The following is a 22,881-nucleotide window of genomic DNA, read 5'->3' as shown; positions in this document are numbered from 1 at the left end:
ACCAACAGGACTCCACTGGCCATCACATACAGTCCCCAGCTAAAACCTCTCCAACACATCATAGGGACCTACAACCCATCCTGGACAATGATCCCACACTTTCACAGGCCTTGGGTGGCAGGCCAGTCCTCGCCCACAGGCAACCTGCCAACCTGAAACATATTCTCACCAGTAACTGCACACCGCACCATAGTAACTCTAGCTCAGGAACCAATCCATGCAACAAACCTCGATGCCAACTCTGCCCACATATCTACACCAGCGACACCATCACAGGACCTAACCTGATCAGCCACACCATCACCGGTTCATTCACCTGCACATCTACTAATGTAATATATGCCATCATATGCCAGCAATGCCCCTCTGCTATGTACATCGGACAAACTGGACAGTCGCTACGGAAAAGGATAAACGGACACAAATCAGATATTAGGAATGGCAATATACAAAAACCTGTAGGAGAACACTTCACCTCCCTGGCCACACTATAGCAGACCTTAAGGTGGCCATCCTGCAGCAAAAAAAACTTCAGGACCAGACTTCAAAGAGAAACTGCTGAGCTTCAGTTCATCTGCAAATTTGACACCATCAGCTCAGGATTGAACAAAGACTGTGAATGGCTTGCCAACTACAGAACCAGTTTCTCCTCTCTTGGTTTTCACACCTCAACTGCTAGAACAGGGCCTCATCCTCCCTGATTGAACTACCTCATTATCTCTAGCTTGCCTGCATATATGTACCTGCCTCTGGAAATTTCCACTACATGCATCTGATGAAGTGGGTATTCACCCACGAAAGCTCATGCTCCAAAACGTCTGTTAGTCTATAAGGTGCCACAGGACTGTTTGCTGCTTTTAAAGACTCCATAGGTCACTAGTGAACTACATTGGTGGATAGCCCAAAGATGCAAGGTCCAAACCCCAGCCAAGGAAATTATTTTGGAGGGAATTTTGGTGGAAGACTTCACATTCCACACATTTTTGTAATTGGCAGAGAGGAGCACTGATAGGCAACCTATTTTTAATGGTAATGATTTACATTTATCTTACATTTCAGCTTTCATCTAAAAGATTCTGAAAGAGCTTTATAAAAGATGGGCCTGCTCCTATGCACTTTCCCAGTTAAAACTGTGTAGGAATTTATGTAGGTAGAATATAATGATTCATATTGGAATTTGGTCAGGAGATCAGGCATAACACCTCTTCTCACATGAGTTTTTGTTAGATGTTTGGCACTTTTCTACTCATCAGGGTGTTGCCTGCCTAACACAAAGGTCCAGATTTGTAAAAGTAGTTGGGTTTTATTCTGCTCAGTGTCACAAAGCCTAAGTGATTTAGACAGCTAAATCCCAGTTTGCTTTTCAGTAAGACTTGGGATTCCATGTGCCTCAGTCACTTTTAAAAATGGAACTTAGTCTTCTAAGTCACTGAGGCCCAGATTTTTCTCTGCTCCTCATGACAAGGCCTAAGAATGGATTTTTAAAGGTATTTAGTACAGCTGTCAAGCAATTTAAAAAATTATCATGATTAAATGCATTGTTAATAATAGAATACCATGTATTTAAATATTTTTGGATGTTTTCTACACTTTCAAATATATTGATTTCAATTACAACACAGAATACAAAGTGTACAGTGCTCACTTTATTTTATTTTTTTTAAATATTTGCACTGTGAAAAACAAAAACAAAAACAAAAAATAGTGTTTCTTCAATTCACCTAAGACAAGTACTGTAGTGTAATCCTTTTATCATGAAAGCTGAACTTACAAATGTAGAATTATGTACAAAAAACCCCTCCATTCAAAAATAAAACAATGTAAAACTTTAGAGCCTACAAGTTCAATCAGTCCTACTTCTTGTTCAGCCAGTTGCTCAGACAGACAAGTTTGTTTACATTCGCAGAAGATCATGCTGCCTGCTTCTTGTTTACAATGTCATCTGAAAGTGAGAACAGGCATTCTCATGGCACTGTTGTAGCCGGCATCAAAAGATATTTACATGCCAGATGCACTAAAGATTCATATAACCCCTCATGCTTCAACCACCATTCCAGAGGATGTGTCCATGCTGATGACGGGTTCTGCTAGATAACAATCCAAAGCAGTGTGGACCGATGCATGTTCATTTTCATCATCTGAGTCAGATACCACCAGCAGAAGGTTGATTTTCTCTTTTGATAGTTTGGGTTCCTTAGTTTCCACATCAGAGTGTTGCTCTTTTAAGACTTCTGAAAGAATGTGCCACATCTCATCCCTCTCAGATTTTGAAAGGCACTTCAGACTCTTAAATCTTGGATTGAGTGCTGTAGCTATCTTTAGAAATTTCACATTGGTATCTTCTTTGCATTTTGTCAAATTTGCAGTGAAAGTGTTCTTAAAATGAACAATATGTGCTGGGTCATCATCTGAGACTGCTATGACATGAAATATATGGCAGAATGCTGGTCAAAACACAGCAGGAAACATACAATTCTCCCCCAAGGACTTCAGTCACAAATTTAATTAACACATTTTTTAACAAGCATTATCAGCATGGAAGCATGTCCTCTGGAATGATGGACAAAGCACGAAGAGGCATATGAATCTTTAGTGCATCTGACACTTAAATATCTTGCAATACCATCTACAACAGTGCCATGCAATCACTTTCAAGTGACATTGTAATTAAGAAGTGGGCAGCATTATCTCCTATAGATGTAAACAAACTTGTTTTTCTTAGCGATTGGCTGAACAAGAGGTAGGACTGAGTGGACTTGTAGGCTCTAAAGTTTTACATTGTTTTGTTTTTGAGTGCAGTTATGTAACCAAAAAAACCTACATTTGTATGTTGCACTTTCATGATAGAGATTGCACTACAGTACTTGTATGAGGTAAACTGAAAAATAGTATTTCTTTTGTTTGTCATTTTTACATGCACATATTTGTAATAAAAAATAATATAAAGTGAGCACTGTACACTTTGTATTCTGCATTGTAATTGAAATCAATATATTTGAAAATGTATAAAAACATCCAAAAATATTTAATAAATTTCAATTTATTTCAAATTTAATAAATATATATTATTTAACAGTGAAATTAATCATGATTAATTTTTTTAATCGCAATTTTTTTAAGTTAATCACGTGAGTTAACTGCAATTAATCAACAGCCCTAGTATGTAGATGCTTAACTGCCATTCAAATCAGTGAGAGTTAGGCACCCAAATACCTTTAAAAATCTGGCTCTTAGGCCTTGCAGTTATGAGCAGAGCACTGCTTAAATACCTTTACAAATCTGAGCTAATCTGCACAGCTACAGAGTTCTAAGGACACTGCATGGCATGAGTAATGATGTGTGTTCAGAATCAAGCCTGAATAGGGATTTTGTTGTTTTTCTTCCTGCGTTATTTCTTCCATCAAGTTAGTGTAACAGCAATGAGCAGGCTGTCCACAGAAAATAAATTACCCTGTTTAACCTTGGAAGAGGTGGTAATGAAATGTTCAGGAGGATCCCTCAGCTTTCTTTCTCAAATAGGAGAGGTGGATCATCTTTTCTGAGAATGGTCTAAAATTAATGTTAGTAATATTATCTAGTATGTATTCATTTGAATGAGATCCATATGGCCTCATCTCTCATTGAATAAATGGTCAATAATCATCTTTTTTTTAACTTTGCATTTTATTTTCCCATTAAAAGTTACATAGATACACTAAAAGCCCATGCAGTCATTAAATTATGATGCAGAAGAATAGTAAAGATCTGAAACTCTCAAGTGTAATACAATAAACTTCACAGAAAGGAGAAAGGAATGTCCCAACACAGAGTTAAAAGTACTACCAACCAAACCAGTCAGGTCAACTAGTGAGCAGTTCAGGCAAATAACAGCACATCTGGAACAAATTCATCCCTTGATGTAATTAGTCCTATTGTCTTTAAGGAGGTGACATATGGTGATGAGCAATGACTGTCCTCCAATTTCATGTGGCATTTAAGGCACGCAGGTGAATTCTTTTGTGCAAGAGAGAGAGATGCTCCTATGCTGCAAGCAACCTCAGTTTCCCAAGCACCCAATTCAGGATGTGTTCCCCAATTTTTAATGCTACCCAAAGCACATGATCAGATCCAGTAGGGAAAAACAAGTCTAAATGTATTGAGTGAGAAGTGTAATGCACAACATCTTTTGGGGTGAGATTTTTCAAGCATGCCTAAGAGATTTAGGCAGAAGTCCCACAGAATTTAAGCTCCTGTCATTAAGTTGCTTCTAAGGCCTGGTCTACACTACGCGTTTATACCGAATTTAGAAGCATTAAACCGATTTTACGCTGCACCTGTCCACACAACAAAGCCCTTTATATCGCTATAAAGAGCTCTTAAAATCGATTTCTGTACTCCTCCTGAACGAGCACTGAAATCGGTATTGCCAGGTCGGATCAGGGTTAGTGTGGCCGCAATTCGAGGGTATTGGCCTCCGGGAGCTATCCCACAGTGCATCATTGTGACCGCTCTGGAAAGCCATCTGAACTCAGATGCACTGGCCAGGTAGACAGGAAAAGCCACACAAACTTTTAAATTTCATTTCCTGTTTGGCCAGCATGGAGAGCTCACCAGCACAGGTGACCACGCAGAGTTCATCAGCACAGGTAACAATGCAGTCTCCTGAGAATCGAAAAAGAGCTCCAGCATGGACTGCGCGGTAGGTACTGGATCTGATCGCTGTATGGAGAGAGGATTCCATGCTAACAGAACTCCATTCCAAAAGACAAAATGAAAAAACATTTGAAAAAATTTTCAAGGCCAGGATGCAGAGAGGCCACACCAGGGACTCAGTACAGTGCCGTGTGAAAGTTAAGGAGCTCAGACAAGCCTACCAGAAAACCAAAGAAGCAAATGGAAAGTACAAGGCAGGGCCAAAAACAAGGCACTTGTATGTTGAGCTGCATGCAATATGGGGGGGGGGGTCCTCCACCACTATGCCACCACTGTCCGTGGATTCCAAGGTGGGGGTGGTAATCGCAGCCATGGCTGAGGATTCTGCGGATGGGGAAGATGAGGAGGAAGAGGAGGACAAACTTGTAGAGAGTACACAGCACTCAGTTTTCCCCAACAGCCAGGAGCTTTTTCTCACCCTGATGGAATTACCCTCCCAGCCCTCCCCAGCAACTATCTCAGACAATGAAGCCATGGAAGGGACCTTTGGTGAGTGTACCTTGTAAATATAAGACGTGGTTTAAAAGCAAGCGTGTTTTAATGATTAATTTGCCCTGAGGACTTGGGATGCATTCATGGCCAGTACAGTTACTGTAAAAGTCTGTTAACATGTCTGGGGATGGAGCGAAAATTCTCCAGGGATATCTCCATGAAGCTCTCCTGGAGGTACTCCAAAAGCCTTTGCAGAAGGTTTCTGGGGAGCGCTGCTTTATTCTGTTCTCCATGGCAGGACACTTGATCACGCCATGCATGTAGCAAGTAATCTGGTATCATTGCATGACAAACCCTAGCTGCGTATGGTCCCAGTGATTGCTGGCATTCAAGCAACATCCATTCTTTATCTTGCTGTGTTTTCCTCAGAAGAGTGATATTGTTCATGATAACCTGGTTGAAATTCAGGAATTTAAGTAAGGGGACAGAGATGGCCATTCCTACTGGGCTGTTTGCCTGTGGCTTAAAAGAAATCCTTCCCTGCAGGTAGCCAAGCAGGGGGAAGGGGAGGGCACGATTTGGCACTGAGCTTTTCCGAGTTTGGCTAGCAGGGATCTTTCCTGCTACCAGCCACGTGGTTGGAGGGGGGAAAGGAGAGTGTTTAGCAGTGATCTTCCATGATACTAGCCACGGGGTGGTTTCTGCTGCTGCACGTTAACAGGAAAGAAGCAGCACTCAATAGGCTTTGCTTGCTATTTGGGAAAGGAGGGTGCTGGAAAGATGAAGGTTGCAGATGACAAAAGACAATGGCTTACCATGGCCGCATGCAAAACGAATTCTGCTGCCCGGACCTGTGTCTGTGATCTGTAACACCAAAGCCGCAGGCACTCAATATTAAGATGTAAAATGCGACCTTGTAGTGAAAACACATGTGCTATGTAAGGTGAATAGTGTTGTTCACCGTGAAAGAGTATGACCATTGTTCTCTAAAATGTATCTTTTTAAATACTTCTCTCCCTTTGTTCCCTCCCTCATGCAGCTGAAAATTTTTCAAGCCTCCCTACTGCATCCCAAAGGCTATCTCAGATAAGGCGGAGGAAAAAGAAGACGTGAGACGAAATGTTCTCGGAAATCATGGAAGTGACTCGCATTGAAAGAGCTCATCTGAATGAGTGGAAGGACGTGGTAGCAAAGTACAGGAAAGATGCCAGTGACCGTGAGGACAGGAGGGACCAACGTGAGGACAGGAGGGACCAACGTGAAGATAGGAGAGATGCTCAAGATGAGAGGTGGCAGCAGGAAGATCAGCGGTGGCGGGATGCAACTCTGGGGCTGCTGCGTGATCAAAATGACATGCTCTGGCATATGGTGGAGCTTCAGGAACGGCAGCAGGATCACAGAGTGCCGCTGCAGCACCTGTGTAACCACCCTCCCCCCTCACCATGTTCCTTAGCCTCCTCACCCGCCAGATGAGTAAGAACTCGTGGGGGTAGGCTCCGTGCACCTGCCCACTCCACCCCAGTGGACAGCCCAACCAAAAGGCTCTCATTATTATGAAATTTTTTAGTGGCCTTTTCCTTCCCTACTAGCCTCCTCCCAAACCCCACCTGGGCTACCTTGTCAGTTTTCTCCCTCTTTTTATAATTAAGTAATAAATAATACATGATTTTTAAACTAGAGTGACTTTATTTCCTTAGAAAGCAAGCTGTGATCAAACAGGGGGCGTGGCTTACAGGGAAAGATTCAATCAAGGGAGGAGGGTTCATCAAGGAGAAACAAACACAACAGTCACACCGTGCCCTGGCCAGTGATGAAACTGATTTTCAAAGCTTCTCTAATGCGCACCACTTCCTGGTGTGCTCTTCTAATCACCCTGGTGTCTGGCTGTGCGTAATCAGCGGCCAGGTGATTTGCCTCAGCCTCCCATCCCCACATAAAGGTCTCCCCCTTACTCTCACAGAGATTGTGGAGCACACAGCAAGCAGCAATAACAATGGGGACATTGGTTTGGCTAAGGTCTGAGCGAGTCAGTAATGTGCACCGGCGCGCCTTTAAAAGGCCAAATGCACATTCTACCACCATTCTGCACTTGCTCAGCCTGTAGTTGAACAGCTCCTGACTACTGTCCAGGCTGCCTGTGTATGGCTTCATGAGCCATGGCATCAAGGGGTAGGCTGGGTCCCCCAGGATAACTACAGGCATTTCAACATCCCCAACTGTTATTTTCTGGTCTGGGAAGTAATTCCCTTGCTGCAGCCGTTTAAACAGAGTAGTGTTCCTGAAGACGCAAGCGTCATGAACCCTTCCCGGCCATCCCACGTGGATGTTGGTGAAATGTCCCTTGTGATCCACCACTACTTGCAGCACCATGGAAAAGTACCTCTTGCGGTTTATGTACGGGGTGCTCTGGTGCTCCGGTGCCAAGATAGGAATATGGGTTCCATCTATCGCCCCACCACAATTAGGGAATCCCATTGCAGCAAAGACATCCACTATGACGTGCACATTTCCCAGAGTCACAACCTTTCATAGCAGCAGCTTAGTGATTGATTTGGCTACTTGCATCCCAGCAGCCCCCACAGTAGATTTGCCCACTCCAAATTGATTCCTGACTGACCGCTAGCTGTCTGGCGTTGCAAGTTTCCAGAGGGCTATTGCCACTTGCTTCTCAACTGTGAGGGCTGCTCTCATCTTTGTATTCTGGCGCTTCAGGGCAGGGGAAAGTAAGTCACAAAGTTCCATGAAAGTGCCCTTACACATGCGAAAGTTTCGCAGCCACTGGGAATCGTCCCACATCTGCAACACTATGCTGTCCCACCAGTCTATGCTTGTTTCCCAGGCCCAAAATCAGCGTTCAATGGCTAGAACCTGCCCCATTACCAGCAGGATCTCCAAAGTGCAGGGGCCCATAATTTGACAGAATTCTGTGTCCATGTACTCATCACTCTCGTTGCAGCTTTGCCATAGCTGCCACCTCCTCACCTGGCTTTGCAGGTCCCGGTTCAGCATTGACTGCACGAGAATGCGCGAGGTGTTTAAAACGTCCGTGATTGCTGTCTTGAGCTCAGCAGGGTCCGTGCTTGCCGTGGAATGGCATCTGCACAGTTCACTCAGGAAAAAGAGGCGCGAAACAGTTGGCTGCTGCTGCTTTCATGGAGGGAGGGGTGAGGCTGTACCCAGAAGCACCAGCAACAATGTTTTTTGCCCCATCAGGCACTGGGATCTCAACCCAGCATTCCAATGGTTGGGGGAGACTGCGGGAACTATGGGATAACTATGAGATAGCTACCCACAGTGCAACGCTCAGGAAATCGACACTAGCCTCGGTACCTGGACGCACACCGCCGAATTAATGTGCTTAGTGTGGCTGCATGCACTTGACTTTATACAATCTGTTTTAAAAAACCGGTTTCTGTAAAATCGGAATAATCCCGTAGTGTAGATATACCTTAAAATCCTGTCCTTGGAAACTAAAAGTAGCACTTACAAGATGACTGGGATTGAGCAAGATTTATGTTGTGCATGTGTTAGTTGCAGGTTGTGAACATGTAGGAATAAGTTTAGCTGATTTTACTATTTAAGATCTTTGCTCAAAACTATGTCCTGGAGTAACTAAACATTTTAAACAATATGCCTGTTTTTTCCACAAAAAAGCAATAGCTCATGTCTTGGGTTGACTCCTGATCCTGCCTGCTCAAAAGTAACAACAAATGAAATTAAAGAAGATTTCAAGAACCCCACAGAGATAGCCCAATACCTTTAAACATTTCAATGATTAACACAAAAGTAATTATACAGCTGCATAATCACCACAGCTATTTATTTTAGCAATAATGTGGCAGCTGTGTAATCGGAATACTTACATAGAAATTAGTCCACATCTGTACTATTAATATTGTAAAGAAGATATAATATATAGGTAGGTAGAATTTTGTTTTATTTCCTCATTTGCTTCTTGAAGAAAGCTGGGTCCTTTTTAATTTACATTGGAAATACAAGTAATAATTCTGCCTTATTAAATTTACAATATTGAACCAGACCCTCAGCTGTATAAATTAGTGTAATCCACTGAAGTCATATCAGTTTACACCACCTAAAGATTTGCTCTCATGATTATAAATTAATTTTGTTATTACAATGCATTAATGCACAAATATTAATAAATAATAATAATTTATAGAACCTATTTAGGATTTTAAATGAGCAGAGCACATTAGAGACATTAGCTGCTTAACTGAAACTTTCATCATATGCCTGAAAATAGTTCTTTTCTAATTAACTGATCTTAATATTTCTTGCTGGATTTTCAAAGGAGTCCAAGAGAATTATGTACACAAATCCTATGGAGATTCAATGGGATTTGGAAATCTGAATTCCTTAGGCTCCTATCAAAATCCCAATCTCTGTAATTTGTGGAGGCCAAAATCAGGCAATATACAAAAAGATCAATGAATGGAATGGATACATTCTGAAAAGAAAGTCACATGATAAATGCATCTTATATGTGTGAATGGAGACCAAATGTTTAGTTTGTCCCCTGTTGAAACATCCATCCAATTCACTGACATTGCTTCTCATCTCTTGTATTTTAGGCTTGCTCTTCTAAGCACTTCTTCCTACGGAGTACGCATGTACAAGATCCATACGGAGTCTCCACCGGGATCAGAACCTGAACATAAATGACATATACATAAATAACTCTTCTCCAGCTGGAGTATCCATTAGCTGCAGAGATATCATAGAACTGAAATCAATATTCATTAGAATCTGAGGGCACTCAACCCCATCATAAGATCAAGCCCACAGGGACTATTCCTGATGTTATTGAAGTCAATGGGAGATTTGCTATGGACTTAAATGGGAGCAGGAAAAGACCTATACTGGCTATTTAAAGGATGCCAGGATAAGAGTAGTGAGGGAAGGGGACTCAGACCTGAAGAAAACAGAGAACAAGGGAAGACTAGTCCATTCCTCTATCAAAAGTGGCAATCATAAAATCAAATTATCTTCTCACTTATACTCGGTTTGTCTCAGTGTAATTTCATCAGGTCAGCTCCTCAGCTGGACCTAGGCAGCACAAGAGCCACTGAGGGAAAGGTGTATACATGTCTTACACCACCTTCCATCCTTGCCCCCCACAAAATTCTTGAGTTGTGCCCAGTTCTAACTTGTTCCCAGCTGCAACAAAATATCATAGGGGTGTTCTGGCAGCTGGGGAGTTCTGGAAAAAATTCATAGATACCAAGACAAGAAGGGACCATTGTGATAATCTAGTCTGACCTCCTGCACAACACAGACCGTAGCACTTCTCCAAAATAATTCCTAGAGTAGATCTTTTCAAAAACATCCACTCTTGATTCAACAATTGTCAGCAATGGAGAATCCACCATGACCCTTGGTAAATTGTTCCTATGGTTAATTACCCTCACTGTTATAAATGTACACCTTATTTCCACTCTGAATTTGTCTAGTTCAACTTCTAGCCACTGGGTTGTGTTATACCTTTCTCTGCTAAACTGAAGAGCCCGCTATTAAATATTTGTTTGCTATGTAAATACTTGTAGACTGTAATCAAGTCACCACTTAACTTTGTCTTTGTTAAGCTAAATAGATTGAGCCCTTTGAGCTCATGGGTATATCTACACTACAGCTTATGTCGGCATAATTTATGTCGCTCGGGGGTGTGAATAAACCATGCCGACATAAGCACTTATCCCCCTGACATCGTTTCTGATGTTCATGGAGGTTTTATTATGCTGATGGGAGAGCTCTCTCCCTTTGACATAGAGCATCTTCACCAGACATGCTGCAGCGACACAGTTGCACTGCTGCAATGCTGTATGTGTAGACATGGCCTGTTTCTTTAAGGCATGTTTTCTAATTCTTTAATAATTCTCCTGGCTCTTTTAGGAACCCTCCCCAATTTATCATCATCTTTCTTTAATTGTGGGCGCTGGAACTGGACACAGCATTCCAGCAGTGGTCACACCACTGCCAAACACAGAGGTAATGTAAGAACATAAGAATGGCCATACTGGCTCAGACCAAAGGTCCATCTAGCCCATTATCCTGTCTTCCAATGATGGCCAATGCCAGGTGCTTCAGAGGGAATGAACAGAACAGGTAATCATCAGTGATCCATCCCCTGTTGCCCATTCCCAGCTTCTGGCAAACAGAGGTTAGGGACCACCACCTCTGCCCATCCTGGCTAATAGACATTGATTGACCTATCCTCCATGAATTTAGTTAATTCTTTTTTGAACCCTGTGTTAGTCTTGGCCTTCACAATATCCTCTGGCAAAGAGTTCCACAGGTTGACTATGCATTGTGAAGAAATGCTTCCTTTTGTTTGTTTTAAATCTGCTGCCTATTAAATATAACCTTTCTACTACTCAAGATTCCCCTGTTTAGGCATCTCAGGATTGCATTAGCTCTTTTGGCCACAGTGTCACAGTGAGAGCTCATGTTCAGCTGATTATCCACCACAACTGCCAAATCTTTTTCAGAGACATTGTTTCCCAGGAATCCCCCATCCTGTAAATATGTCCTACATTATTTGTTCCTAGATGTACACATTTATATTTAGTCATATTAAAATGCATATTGTTTGCTTGTGCCCAGTTTACCAAGCAATCCAGATTGTTCTGAATTAGTGTTCTGTCCTCTTCATTATTTCCAATTCCCCCAATTTTTGAATCATCTGGAAACTATCAGTGGTGATTTTATGTTTTCTTCCAAATCATTGATAAAAATGTTAAATAGTGTAAGGCCAAGAACTGATCCCTGTGGGACTCCACCAGAAACAGAGCTACTCAGTCAAGATTCCTTATTTATAACTGCATTTTGAGACCTATCAGTTAGTACTGCAGTGCTCTGGCCACACCCCCCTTTCCTTCACTAGTCAATACACTGGCCCTACAGAGGGAATGCGTAGGAAGCCAGTTAAACAAGTTTTTATGGCCCCTTTGCAAGACCAGAGCAGTACAAATGAGCCACACTGGGGTCAGGAATTGGCTTGCTGACCTCAATGGCTTTATTTTCAATTTACAGCAGTATAAGTGAGAAGAGATTGAACTTTATGGGACAGGGACAGAGAGATTTCCCTTTCCCTACCCATAGCCTCATATTGTGATGATTGATCCCTTAATTCTATTGTACAGATGTTATCTGGGTACTGTGCCTGTTGCAGTGGATTCAGTTTTTTAGATGATTCTGTACTTTTAATATTTTAAACATCTCCTCACCTCCTTTTCATTGGCCAATCCCAGTTTCTTCAAGTCTGTGACAAAATAGTGAATGTTGTTCAAGATGACTTCAGTCTCCTCTATCTGAAACCATAAAAATGGTGTCCACAACTTGTCACACTACTTTCAAACATGACAATCTAACAAATTTTTCATTTGTTGTAAAGAAAAACAATTGACCGATCACAAAAGGAAGGGGAGCGCAGAGGATAAAATAGTCCCATTTTAGAAACACTTGAACATTATTCTGTAGCATTTTTTCCTTTTCTTTCTGAGCCTACTCCTGTTAAGTGCTGAGGGCCCTTCACTCCCATTATCTTAACAAGAAGTGCTCTGCACCTCAGCAAGTTGGTATTTTGTGTGCATTCTCGGTTCTCAAAAATGGCTAGCTGTATTTTCACGCAGTTTCATGTTTTACTTAGTTTCTCTTGACCAATTAATATATAACTCACAAGGGTTCAGCCTGAGCTGCTCAGTGGACCACACTACTGTATTTATTTTATGAGCTAAATATTAAATGGTGAAAAAGATACCTGAGGAACTCTTGCCAGGATGAGCATCTGAATATCATTGACAGTCTTCTGGTAAGAGGGTGAGTATTCCCCACAGTCAGGTGGCCCAGAAAATGCCTCAAGGACACTCTCGTGAACAATATCCCTTAAAAATATTGTATAAAAGTAAAGATCTAAAATTACCGATGAAGCATTTTATTAATTGCTGTTATGCTTGTCTTTTTTTCTCTCTAATATTTTGTTTGGTTATTATTGTAGTTTTCTGCATCTTCCTAATACCAGATATAACACAAGGTTTATACTAAACCCACTCCCCTGCCACTTCCCCCAATTTCCCCCCAGTCTCCCTACCCCCAATCTTACAATTCTGCAAATAAGCATTTTATTTAAGGTATTTAACACATTTGATGCAACTTCATATTTTGCGGATGTGTTCTGTATTCAAATACAAACTACCCAGATCATCAGCTGGTGTAAATTGACACAACTCCACATTGGAACTATGCCAGTTTATGCCAGCTGACAATCTACCACTCAGAGCCTTATTTTTAGAAACACTTGAACACTCACAACTTCAGCTGAAATCAATGGGAGCTGTGAAAATCAGGCCCAGAGAATTTAAATGAGGCAGTTATAATTGTAACAAAAAGCAAACTGCGGTTGCTTTCTGGGCACGGTCTGTGTAGTGCCTACTGCATGTGGAAGGTTTTTGGTTTGTTTCTTTAGAGGGAGTCTAGGATAATACATTTGCCAGCAGACATAATTCAGTTCAGTACGTACCATACACAGTCAAAGTCAATATCTTGGCACTTGCCATAGTACCACTTGCAGAATAGTTCTGCACTTAAAATCCTATCGGTCGTCTCAGGCAGTGTGGTGTATTTGTCCCTGTGGAAGCCTTCAAAGCCAGACTGTGTTGTTTTCTTAAGTTTCAGATCTTTAATTCCAGAAGAAATAAGTGGACAACCTGTGATCCAAAAATATCAGAAAGAAAAGGTGAACTCCTGTTCATTCAGGAAGATGGGAAATCTTTGGCAGGGGAGAGGTCAGTTCCATAGCCATACAGCATTCACCCCAACCTGAAATTGTATGTATTTGTGTGATACTTAGGTATTGTTAAAAATTATTTTCTACACACACTTAGGTAGCTGAGATCCAACTTTTAAACATTAGAAGTTAGCATTTGATCCGAAAAGGTGCTAAGCCCTAACTCTAAGGAGAGGTACTCTCCTGATCCAAGCCCCATTAAAGTCAATAAGAAGATCATATCTATCTCAAAACCACCCAGATTTCTTGACTTTTTAATTTGAGAAGATTTTTTGAATGAGAGGAAACTTAAGGAGTTTGGTTTGTTTAGCCTAACAAAACAAAGGATGAAGGGAGATATGATTGCTCTTTATAAATACATCAGAGGGATAAACACCAAGGAGGGAGATGAGTTACTTAAGTTAAGGACCAATGTTGGTGCAATGGATATAAATTGGACAAGAACAAGTTTAGATTTGAAATTTGATCAAAGTTTCTAACCTTCAGTGCTTTCCAAGTGGTGTAGGGAAGGCAAAAAACCTAACTTATTTTAAGACTGCACTACACAAGTATAGGGAGTGGCAGGTATGATAGCATTGCTTGCAAGGGCATATGGCCCATCTGCAACTGCTATTAGCAAATATCTCCAATGACCAGATATGGGACACTAGAGGGGAGGGCTCTGAGTTACTACAGAGAATTCTTTCCCAGGCCTCCACATGTTCAGGATCTAACTGATGATTTCAGGACCTCAGGATTTCTCAGAGTTTATGGGCCTGTTACAGGAGTGGGTGGGTGAGGTTCTACGGGCCTGCAATCTGCAGGAGGTCAGATTAGATTATCATGATCATCCCTTCTGGCCTTAAAGTCTATGAGCCTGTGACCACCCTGGGATGTTTCAGATGTCTAATCCTTTTTATTATGTTTTGTTTCACTATAGGACTAAGATTTTTCTGCGCAAGGGAAGCTAGTTCTGTCATAAACAGATAGTTAAGGGTTAATGCCTCTTTTACCTGTAAAGGGTTAAGAAGCTCACCTAGCCTAGCTGACACCTGACCAGAGGGACCAATGGGGGAACAAGATGTTTCAAAAGGAAGGAGGGAAGTTTTCCTTTGTTTAGAGTTTCAGTTTCAGCTGGAGTGAAAAAGATCAAGGAACCCGCCTCTTATCAGAGTAGTAAGTTTTAGAAAGAGATAAATAGGTTTATGTTTATTTTCTTTGTAACTTGTCTTGGTACCATTAAGGGAATTATCAAAATTGGATATTTGGATATTTTTTATGTAACTAAATTTACGCTCAGGGGAACCTCCTCTGTTGTCTGTGAGAGTAGCTGGTACGCTAATCTCTCCCAGAGGGTTTTCTTTTACCTTTCTTTTCTTTAATTAAAAGCCTTTTTCTTAATACCTAATTGATTTTTCCTTGTTTTTAGATCCAAGGGGATTGGATCTGGACTCACCAGGAATTGGTGGGGGAAAGGATGGGGGATGGTTAAATTCTCCTTGTGTTAAGATCCAAGGGGTTGGATCGGTGTTCACCAGGAACTTGGTGAAAAAGTCTCTCAAGGCTACCCTGGGAGGGGAAGGTTTTGGAAGGAAAGGGGGTGGTCTAGCCGGAGGATCTGGATGGTGGCAGTGATACCAGATCTAAGCCAGTAATTAAGCTTAGAAGTGTCCATGTAGGTCCCCATATCTGTACCCTAAAGTTCAGAGTGAGGAAGGAACCTTGACAAGTTCTTTGTTTGATCTCAAGTAACAATTAAACCTCTTTCAGGTTTGAATGGTTGATCTGTCATAAGGCTTTCTGTTTAGCCCTGGTCTACACTGGGGGGTGGAGTCAATTTAAGTTACATAACATCAGCTACATAATGTAGCTGAAGTCAACGTACTTAGATTGACTTACCGTGGTGTCTTCACCGTGGTGTGTCAACTGCTGCCACTCCCACATCGACTCTGCCTGCACCTCTCGTGGTGCTGGAGTACAGATGCTCCCTAACTTATGCAAGCATTCCGTTCTGGAAAGTCTTGTGTAAATTGAATTTTGTGTAAGTCGAGGATGTGTACTCAACATTTACATGCAGAAAAAAAAAGCTTAGGGAACTTACGAAACTTTTTCTGTAAGTGTGGATTTGCGTAAGTTGGGTTTAGGTAACCAAGGGAGTATCTGTACAGGAGTCAACAGGAGCGTGTTCGGGGGTTGATTTATTGCGTCTAGACTAGATACGATAAATCAATTCCCGCTAGATCGATTGCTGCCCGCCAATCCGGAGGGTAGTGTAGACATACCCTATGACATTTAAGAATTATCACTAGTGACAGTTGAGAGGTATTTCATTTTTTTTAAGTCCTGGAGAAGCACATGCCCCACATACATAGCAATATGACATATGTAAAGCATGCTACACCAACCTTGAGACTACACCAAGATGTCTCCAAAACTGAGACGCTACAGGTCCAAAAGGGAGTCTGTTCTTCTACACCAGATAAGGATAAATTTCTTTCTGCTGGTAGGGACTGGATGGCTCAGGGCAATGGCAATGGGGTATAGTCTTTGAAGGGTGCTTACACTCTGAAAAATGATTGTGTAAAAATGGCATTGTGAATAGGGGATGGTTGGAAGTTTTCCATCAAAACTGTTTTTGACAGATAATTGAGTTTTCAACCAAACAAAATTTTTCATGAAAACTGTTTGGACTCCACATAAAATACTGAGATTTTGTTGCACCATTTTTTCAGAAAAACAAAAATATGTTTTTGTATCAGGGAGTTTTGAGGGGGTTGTTATTATTTGGGGGTGCTGTTTGTTTTCTAAAATTTGACATTTTTGTATAAAAATATTATCTCATCTATTCTAATCATGCAGTCTATTTTTATTCTATCTCAGTGATTTTCACATTATCTATCATCTTAAACTCATTACAATAATGTCTGAGTTCCTGTGCGATGTTTATCAATACTCTATTTTATGCTATTACTATTACTCTCTCCAGTGGGCTTGGTGCCAACTAGATGGGACAGAACACCACGCTCAAGAGGGTTACATACTTCCCCTAGCTGAGGAAGTGTGTCCCGAGCTTCGGAGACTTCCCAGTTGAAATCTTGAACGAGCCCCCACTTCTAATACCAACAGACCCTGGTTGTCAGCAGGTGGGATCAAACCTGGGGCCTCTGGAGCTTAGTGCATGAGCCTCTGCTGCATGAGCTAAAAGCCAACTGCTTGTTAGCTAAGGCTATAGAGCAAACCCATTAATCTCTCTCACTTGCTCTCTTTCTATCAGTAGTTTAGGTGCCACTATATTGGACAGAACACCACACCCAGGAGATGTGTGGGTTACACAATCACTGCCCAGGTGGCTGTGGCCACAAGAAAAGCCTGTGGTAGCTGCACGGCCAATTTCTTTCCAGGTCTAACAAAACTGTGAAACAGGAAGGAGATTGGATGTTCCATAGGATTGGTAATGGGCTACAGAGCCTTTTATCTCTTGGTTACAAGTTTGAATCCTGCTTCAGCCATCAGCAATTAAAGGTTGCTACTATTTGGTGGTGGTTGTTCTGTAGTTAATGAGCCTGTTGTTAGTATTTGTATCAGAGTAGTGCCTAGAAACTGTAGTCCCATTGTGCTTTACACTACAGTGATCTCAGTCCAATTCCCAGCATTACATCCCCATGTTACCTAAAATACCAACACATCAGGCTCTAACTGGCACTCTTATTGGCAGTCACAGCAATAAACTGGAATTTATACATTCAGATTAGTAGTCAGACACATAATATCCTAATTGACATATGCAAATACAGCCTTAAATCATGCATTTCTTGAGCATTCCAAAACTCTGACTGAAGTCAATGGACGTTTTGGTTATGCAAGAAATGGAGCATTTGTATGCACACATTTGAATGTTTACACATGAAAAATTGCTTGCACAGAGGTATGGTTGCAATTTTAGAGGTTAGGCTGAGTTCCTTCAGACAGTTGGGCCTGATTTGTAATGCTGAAATTGCATCTTCTTAAAAATAAAGCCAGGGCCTATCCATGGGACTTTGCAGTGTTAATGCAAACTAGGCAGTTGGACTTAAATTTTCTGTCTTTGGATTAATATTGACTGTTAGAGTAATACTAATAGTCAAATTGTAGGTATTAGTAGTGTATTAGTTAAAGCAGCTTTTTTTCAGAAGACAATTAAGTCTTGTCAGTTTATGAAGTGTTAGTGCTTTGTGAACAATTGTAATTATTACGTGTTTAGGAGAACTCTATAAATAGAAGTCTGGATCCCACATTACTTGCTCACCCATGATTCTGTGAACAAAGACACAGAATCAGATCCATAGTAAAAACTTTTTATATGACGCTTTCAATGTTTTAGCGCTACAAGGAACCTTTGACTGTGTCCTAAACCCTTTAACTCCTGCTACTATCCCTAAACCTGTCTGTTTTGAATCAATAGAGACATTAAGGAAGAAGTAATAATGCTGCTGGAAAATCATAAATTATTTACTTACCATCCTGACACCGTTCAACTTCACAAAAGCGAATTCCTTCAGGAACAAAGATAAAGGAATGGACATGGGGAACTCCATTCTACAGATTAAAAACACAGATGTAAGTAAAACTGCACTGCACTGTAGTATAACTTTTAAAAAAATGAACTGAGAGAAACAATTATCCAGAACATATGTGCTGCATTATACTAGCATTTTTATATACCTGTTCTAGACGCCGCCATGGTGCCTCTTGAATATAGGCCTTGACGTACATCACATGGCAATATGATGAAATGAAGTAATTGCAGATATCCAGGGCAAATTGTTCTATAGTTTCAATCTAAGAAAACAAATAACATCTTAGAGGGCACCAATTACATAATGTATATTGACATACAGGTCCAGATCACTGTAAATGTTGTGGATAAAAATGGATTTTGTGGCCGATATGGATGCCATTCAATTCTGGGTATATAAAGACCTGAGCACAATGCAATAGGAGCTAAAAAGTCATATTTTGTCAGAGATTCCTTATGCCTTACATAAAGTAGGACTCATACCAAGGAAAGGACAGAGCAAGCTAGAATCACTGAATTGAAAAAAGTCACTACTAGAACCTGACCCTTAAAAGATATAATGTCAAAACACTGTGGGTGGGTACTCTGATTCAGTAATAAGAACTGAACAAGGATAAAAGCTAAAGATGGGATTTCATTAATTAGACTGAGAACTTGGTACATAATGTGACATAATTAGGCTATATAGAATCAGGACATTAAAAGACTAGCTGATGAAACTAAACTGAGGGTAGTGATACTTACCTTCTTTGTAAAGCTCTTTGTGATCTACTATCTACTATCACTATATAAGAGCTAGGTATTTTTATTATTATTATTATTATTATTATTATTATTATTATTATTATTATTATTATTTATTATTTTATTAAAGAGTGCACCAGCAGTCCTATTACAAAGGTACTCGAAGACAGGTGTGAAAACAGTGCTGGCTTTATCAGACAAAAGTCTGTCTGAAAACTAATGAGGGGTCCAAATTTCAATATTCATATCCAGAATTGGATTCATACGTTTCCAAATTTCAGGGGTATCAGACACTGGGGATCTGGCTTGATCAAATGCAAAAAACATTCATGATAAGAGAGGTCAGCCAAGCCTAAAAATGTCTTCAATATATAAAATATAGATTATTCACATTTGTGCACCAAATACCAGATGAGAAAGTCTATGTTCTGTATAAAAAATTAGTACTGGAAAAAGAAAAAACCCAGTTCAAAACCTTGACAGGAACCTCAGTGCCAAACTGAAAAGCAGACAGAGGAAGAAAAACAGATGAAAGAGTAGGCATTTTCATCTCACCCAAACTCTCTTCACCTTTTGCCTAGAGAAGAGCTTATGGAACTGGATAAGCTTTGGAAGGGGACAGGACAGGACAATGAAAGAAAAGGGAGGATGGTTTGATGTATGATGACAACAGAAAAGTAAGTACAATGACTACTTCCAAATAAATTCCAGGACAACATCACAAACACCAATCTATACAATACTAAATAGAAGAGTTTAAAAGAATACCCCGTTGCATTTTGCCAAAGCAATGACGGCATTCTTCATGGTGTCAGTAGGGATAACAGCAGAATTGTCTCCCTGCGAGTACTCATTGACAGAATCCAGTCTAAGATGTACACAAGCCTCCACTTCTTTAATGCAGTGTTTCTTGCCATCTCTTCTAATGCGAAGAAGCTTAATCATGTTCTTTCCATATTCAACATTTAAGATTTCCAGATCTTCATTCTGCAATAAGAACACATACATTTTCTACTCAGTGGAGATCCCAGTTACAATGGAAGCCAGAGTCTGGCTTAGCTGGATCAAACACTTGTTTCTTTATCAATAAATGGTGATATTTTTATTTTTGTGGTTACTGATGATCATTAAAATAAGTAATGATGAAGGTGTAAAATCTTGGCAGGAAGAAAGGAAACATTTTAAGAAGATACTATTATTAGTGTGTTTAACATTTATATTGCAGTAGTGCCTAAAGATCTCAGCTATTGTGGGCTCTGTTGCGTTGGGGCATTGTACAAACACCCCAGGTAATCTATCTGTAGTATGGAACAAATGTTCTATTTGACAAGAGGAGATATAACATACCACTACAGATATTAGGCCTGATGTACCACTGTGTTACTCCTCATATATATATTGGCTGTGACTTCTCTGAAATCAGTGATAGGCTGAAATCAATGGAATTACACCACTATAAAAGAGGAATTACAACATTGCTGAATGAGGCCCGTTATTAATTATTTATTTTATTTTGTTTTATCACTACTACTACTACTGTGGTAGGGCCCAGGGACCCCAGTCATAGAACAGGACCCCAGTGTTCAGGACAATGTGCAAATACATTAGAAAAAAGACGGCCCCTGCCTCAAAGAGCTTACAATCTAAGCATAAGAGAAGAGAATTAATTAATTCAACAAATGGGGGAGAACAAGGAAACAATCAGACTGTCATGGAGTGTACGAACCCCACCCTGGCCTGGAAGGGGTTAAAGGACAGTGCTGGGCCCAGGTAGCCCTGCCCCTCTAGCCCTGCATGCTCCAACTGGAGGCAGGGTTGAAAAGGGAGCAACCCAGCTCAGAAGGGGGAGGCTGTCGAGGAAGACAGACCTACCTGGAAGGCTCCTAACAAATATGCCAGAGAAGTCCCCTTGAGGGAACAGGGCTATATTTCAGCCCAGTTGGGCCTGACAGTTTGGTTTCTTTTTCTTTTTACCTTATCTGGGGCCAGAAGCCTAGAGAGGAAAGCAGTGGTAAGAAGTGACCCAACTGAAGTGCTGTGCTGTAACTGCTTTGTGTAGATCCTGCTAGAACGAACTAAAAGGCATCTATTTCACATTAATATATTTCTGTTGGACACATGACTACACAGAATTTGCTGAATGGCTCTGGATTTGTTTACCTGTAGATGAAATCACAGTCTTTCCCTGACCCTGGAGAGCCAAGCCACATCACTGGCCCAGATCTGCACTAACATTTTCTGGCTTGCCCCTGAAAATTCATGAATTCAACCAGCCAAAAGGTGTCAAAATCCTTTTAAACCTCTCCCCATATTTGTAAAACAACAAAATATAAGCAGAAGCAGTAGCATTCTTGCATTATTCCAAAGCTACTAACTCCCTGGAACCCACTTATTTCTTTTGCATGGATTTCCTTCCTTTCAGTTATATATTTGGAGAGTGAAATGTAATTACTGAAATCTGATTGCATTTCATTGTAACTAACCTTATCATTGTGTTGTGACTAACTGCAAAATGATCTTTAGTTTACAAAACACTAATTTCCTATGATCAGAGTGAGCATGCTAGCTGTGTTCTTATGGCAAGCCTCCAGGAGTCAAGTGCCTTTATAGCAATACTGACAGCACCCAGGTTACAGTGAGTTGTTGTGAAAGTAATGGACACTGAAGCGAACCCTCTCCGGATGTATCCAAGGTGAGGCGTATTCACAGGCAATATGGAGAGTTTCAGAGTGTGGGAAAGTGCTGTGATTTTGTTTTGTGATTTAAGAGAGGATGTCATCTTCTGGGACTCTTATCACTTGCAGCTGTCAGTCCAGAACTGGCAGCAATAACACTGGCAACAAGTGATTTCAGTATTAAATGACTAAAATGATGAATTAGATAATGCACTTTGACCCTGAAAAGTGCTAAGTATTATTATTATTCATATATCTAAACACAGACTTTAGCAATGGAACAAGCACCTTTAAAACTACTGATTGCCAAAGATAAACAACCAATTTTAAAAAGAAGAGAAAAGAGTAATTTGTTATAGATTATTCCAGTGCTCTGTTTGTACAGACATTATATACTCAGACAAACTGGGCCCTGATCCTGCTAACACTTAAGTACATGTTTAACTTCAGGCACATGGTTAGTGCTATTGAAGTCAATATAAATATCAAGTTAAATATTACAATATTATTCTTAGTTTTCCCAATCCTTCCACCATTTTTCCCCTCTAAAGCCCTCAAGCCACAAAATATACTGAAATTAAGGGGGGAAATTCCTCCTCCCTTTACAGTGTAGAGATTCACAAAAGTCCCAGATGAATCCAGCTACTCCTCCAGTCTAGTGAACTCCCTGTGTGAGGAATTTGACACCCACTCCATGTGAAACCAGGGCAGTGTTATTTTTTTTAGAAGGACTAGTATGTGGGGAGCAGTTGCACTAAACCATATTTCAGCCTGCCTCTCACCCCTGCTCATTTGCATCCTATTTTAGCCTGCAGTTACACCCCTTCCCTCCCCCCAAATTATACAGACTGCACATATTTGTAGTTCTTATTTCCATTACCCATTATAGTCTGATATTTAAATAGTACCCTCACTGAGTGGTACAGAGTACTTCATAAGCAGAGAGGAGACTGCTTTTGTTTCTACTTTTTTTATTACTTGGCTTCCTCTTCATTAAATTT

The 22,881-nt window shown here is 40.7% G+C and overlaps 1 protein-coding gene across 2 annotated transcripts in view; it reads right to left on the bottom strand.

Moving 5' to 3' along the window:
- Positions 1-8,823: 8,823 nt before the first annotated feature.
- The window catches only part of LOC127055333 (uricase-like), a 76,586-nt gene continuing 62,528 nt past the window's right edge, over positions 8,824-22,881 (bottom strand). For both annotated transcript variants that reach the window (XM_050962221.1, XM_050962220.1), the window contains exons 2-8: positions 19,974-20,192; positions 18,608-18,724; positions 18,403-18,481; positions 13,661-13,847; positions 12,902-13,025; positions 12,369-12,452; positions 8,824-9,793 (exon numbers count right to left, since the gene is read on the bottom strand). In XM_050962221.1, coding sequence (XP_050818178.1) covers positions 9,713-9,793; positions 12,369-12,452; positions 12,902-13,025; positions 13,661-13,847; positions 18,403-18,481; positions 18,608-18,724; positions 19,974-20,192 — 891 coding nt within the window. In that variant the 3' untranslated portion in view covers positions 8,824-9,712. The remainder of the gene's footprint in view (positions 9,794-12,368; positions 12,453-12,901; positions 13,026-13,660; positions 13,848-18,402; positions 18,482-18,607; positions 18,725-19,973; positions 20,193-22,881) is intronic.

Source organism: Gopherus flavomarginatus, chromosome 7 (assembly GCF_025201925.1).
Source record: "Gopherus flavomarginatus isolate rGopFla2 chromosome 7, rGopFla2.mat.asm, whole genome shotgun sequence".
Classification (NCBI taxonomy): Eukaryota; Metazoa; Chordata; order Testudines; family Testudinidae; genus Gopherus; species Gopherus flavomarginatus.
The sequence above is the reverse complement of the archived record's forward strand: the minus strand, read 5'-3'. Positions and strand labels throughout refer to the sequence as shown.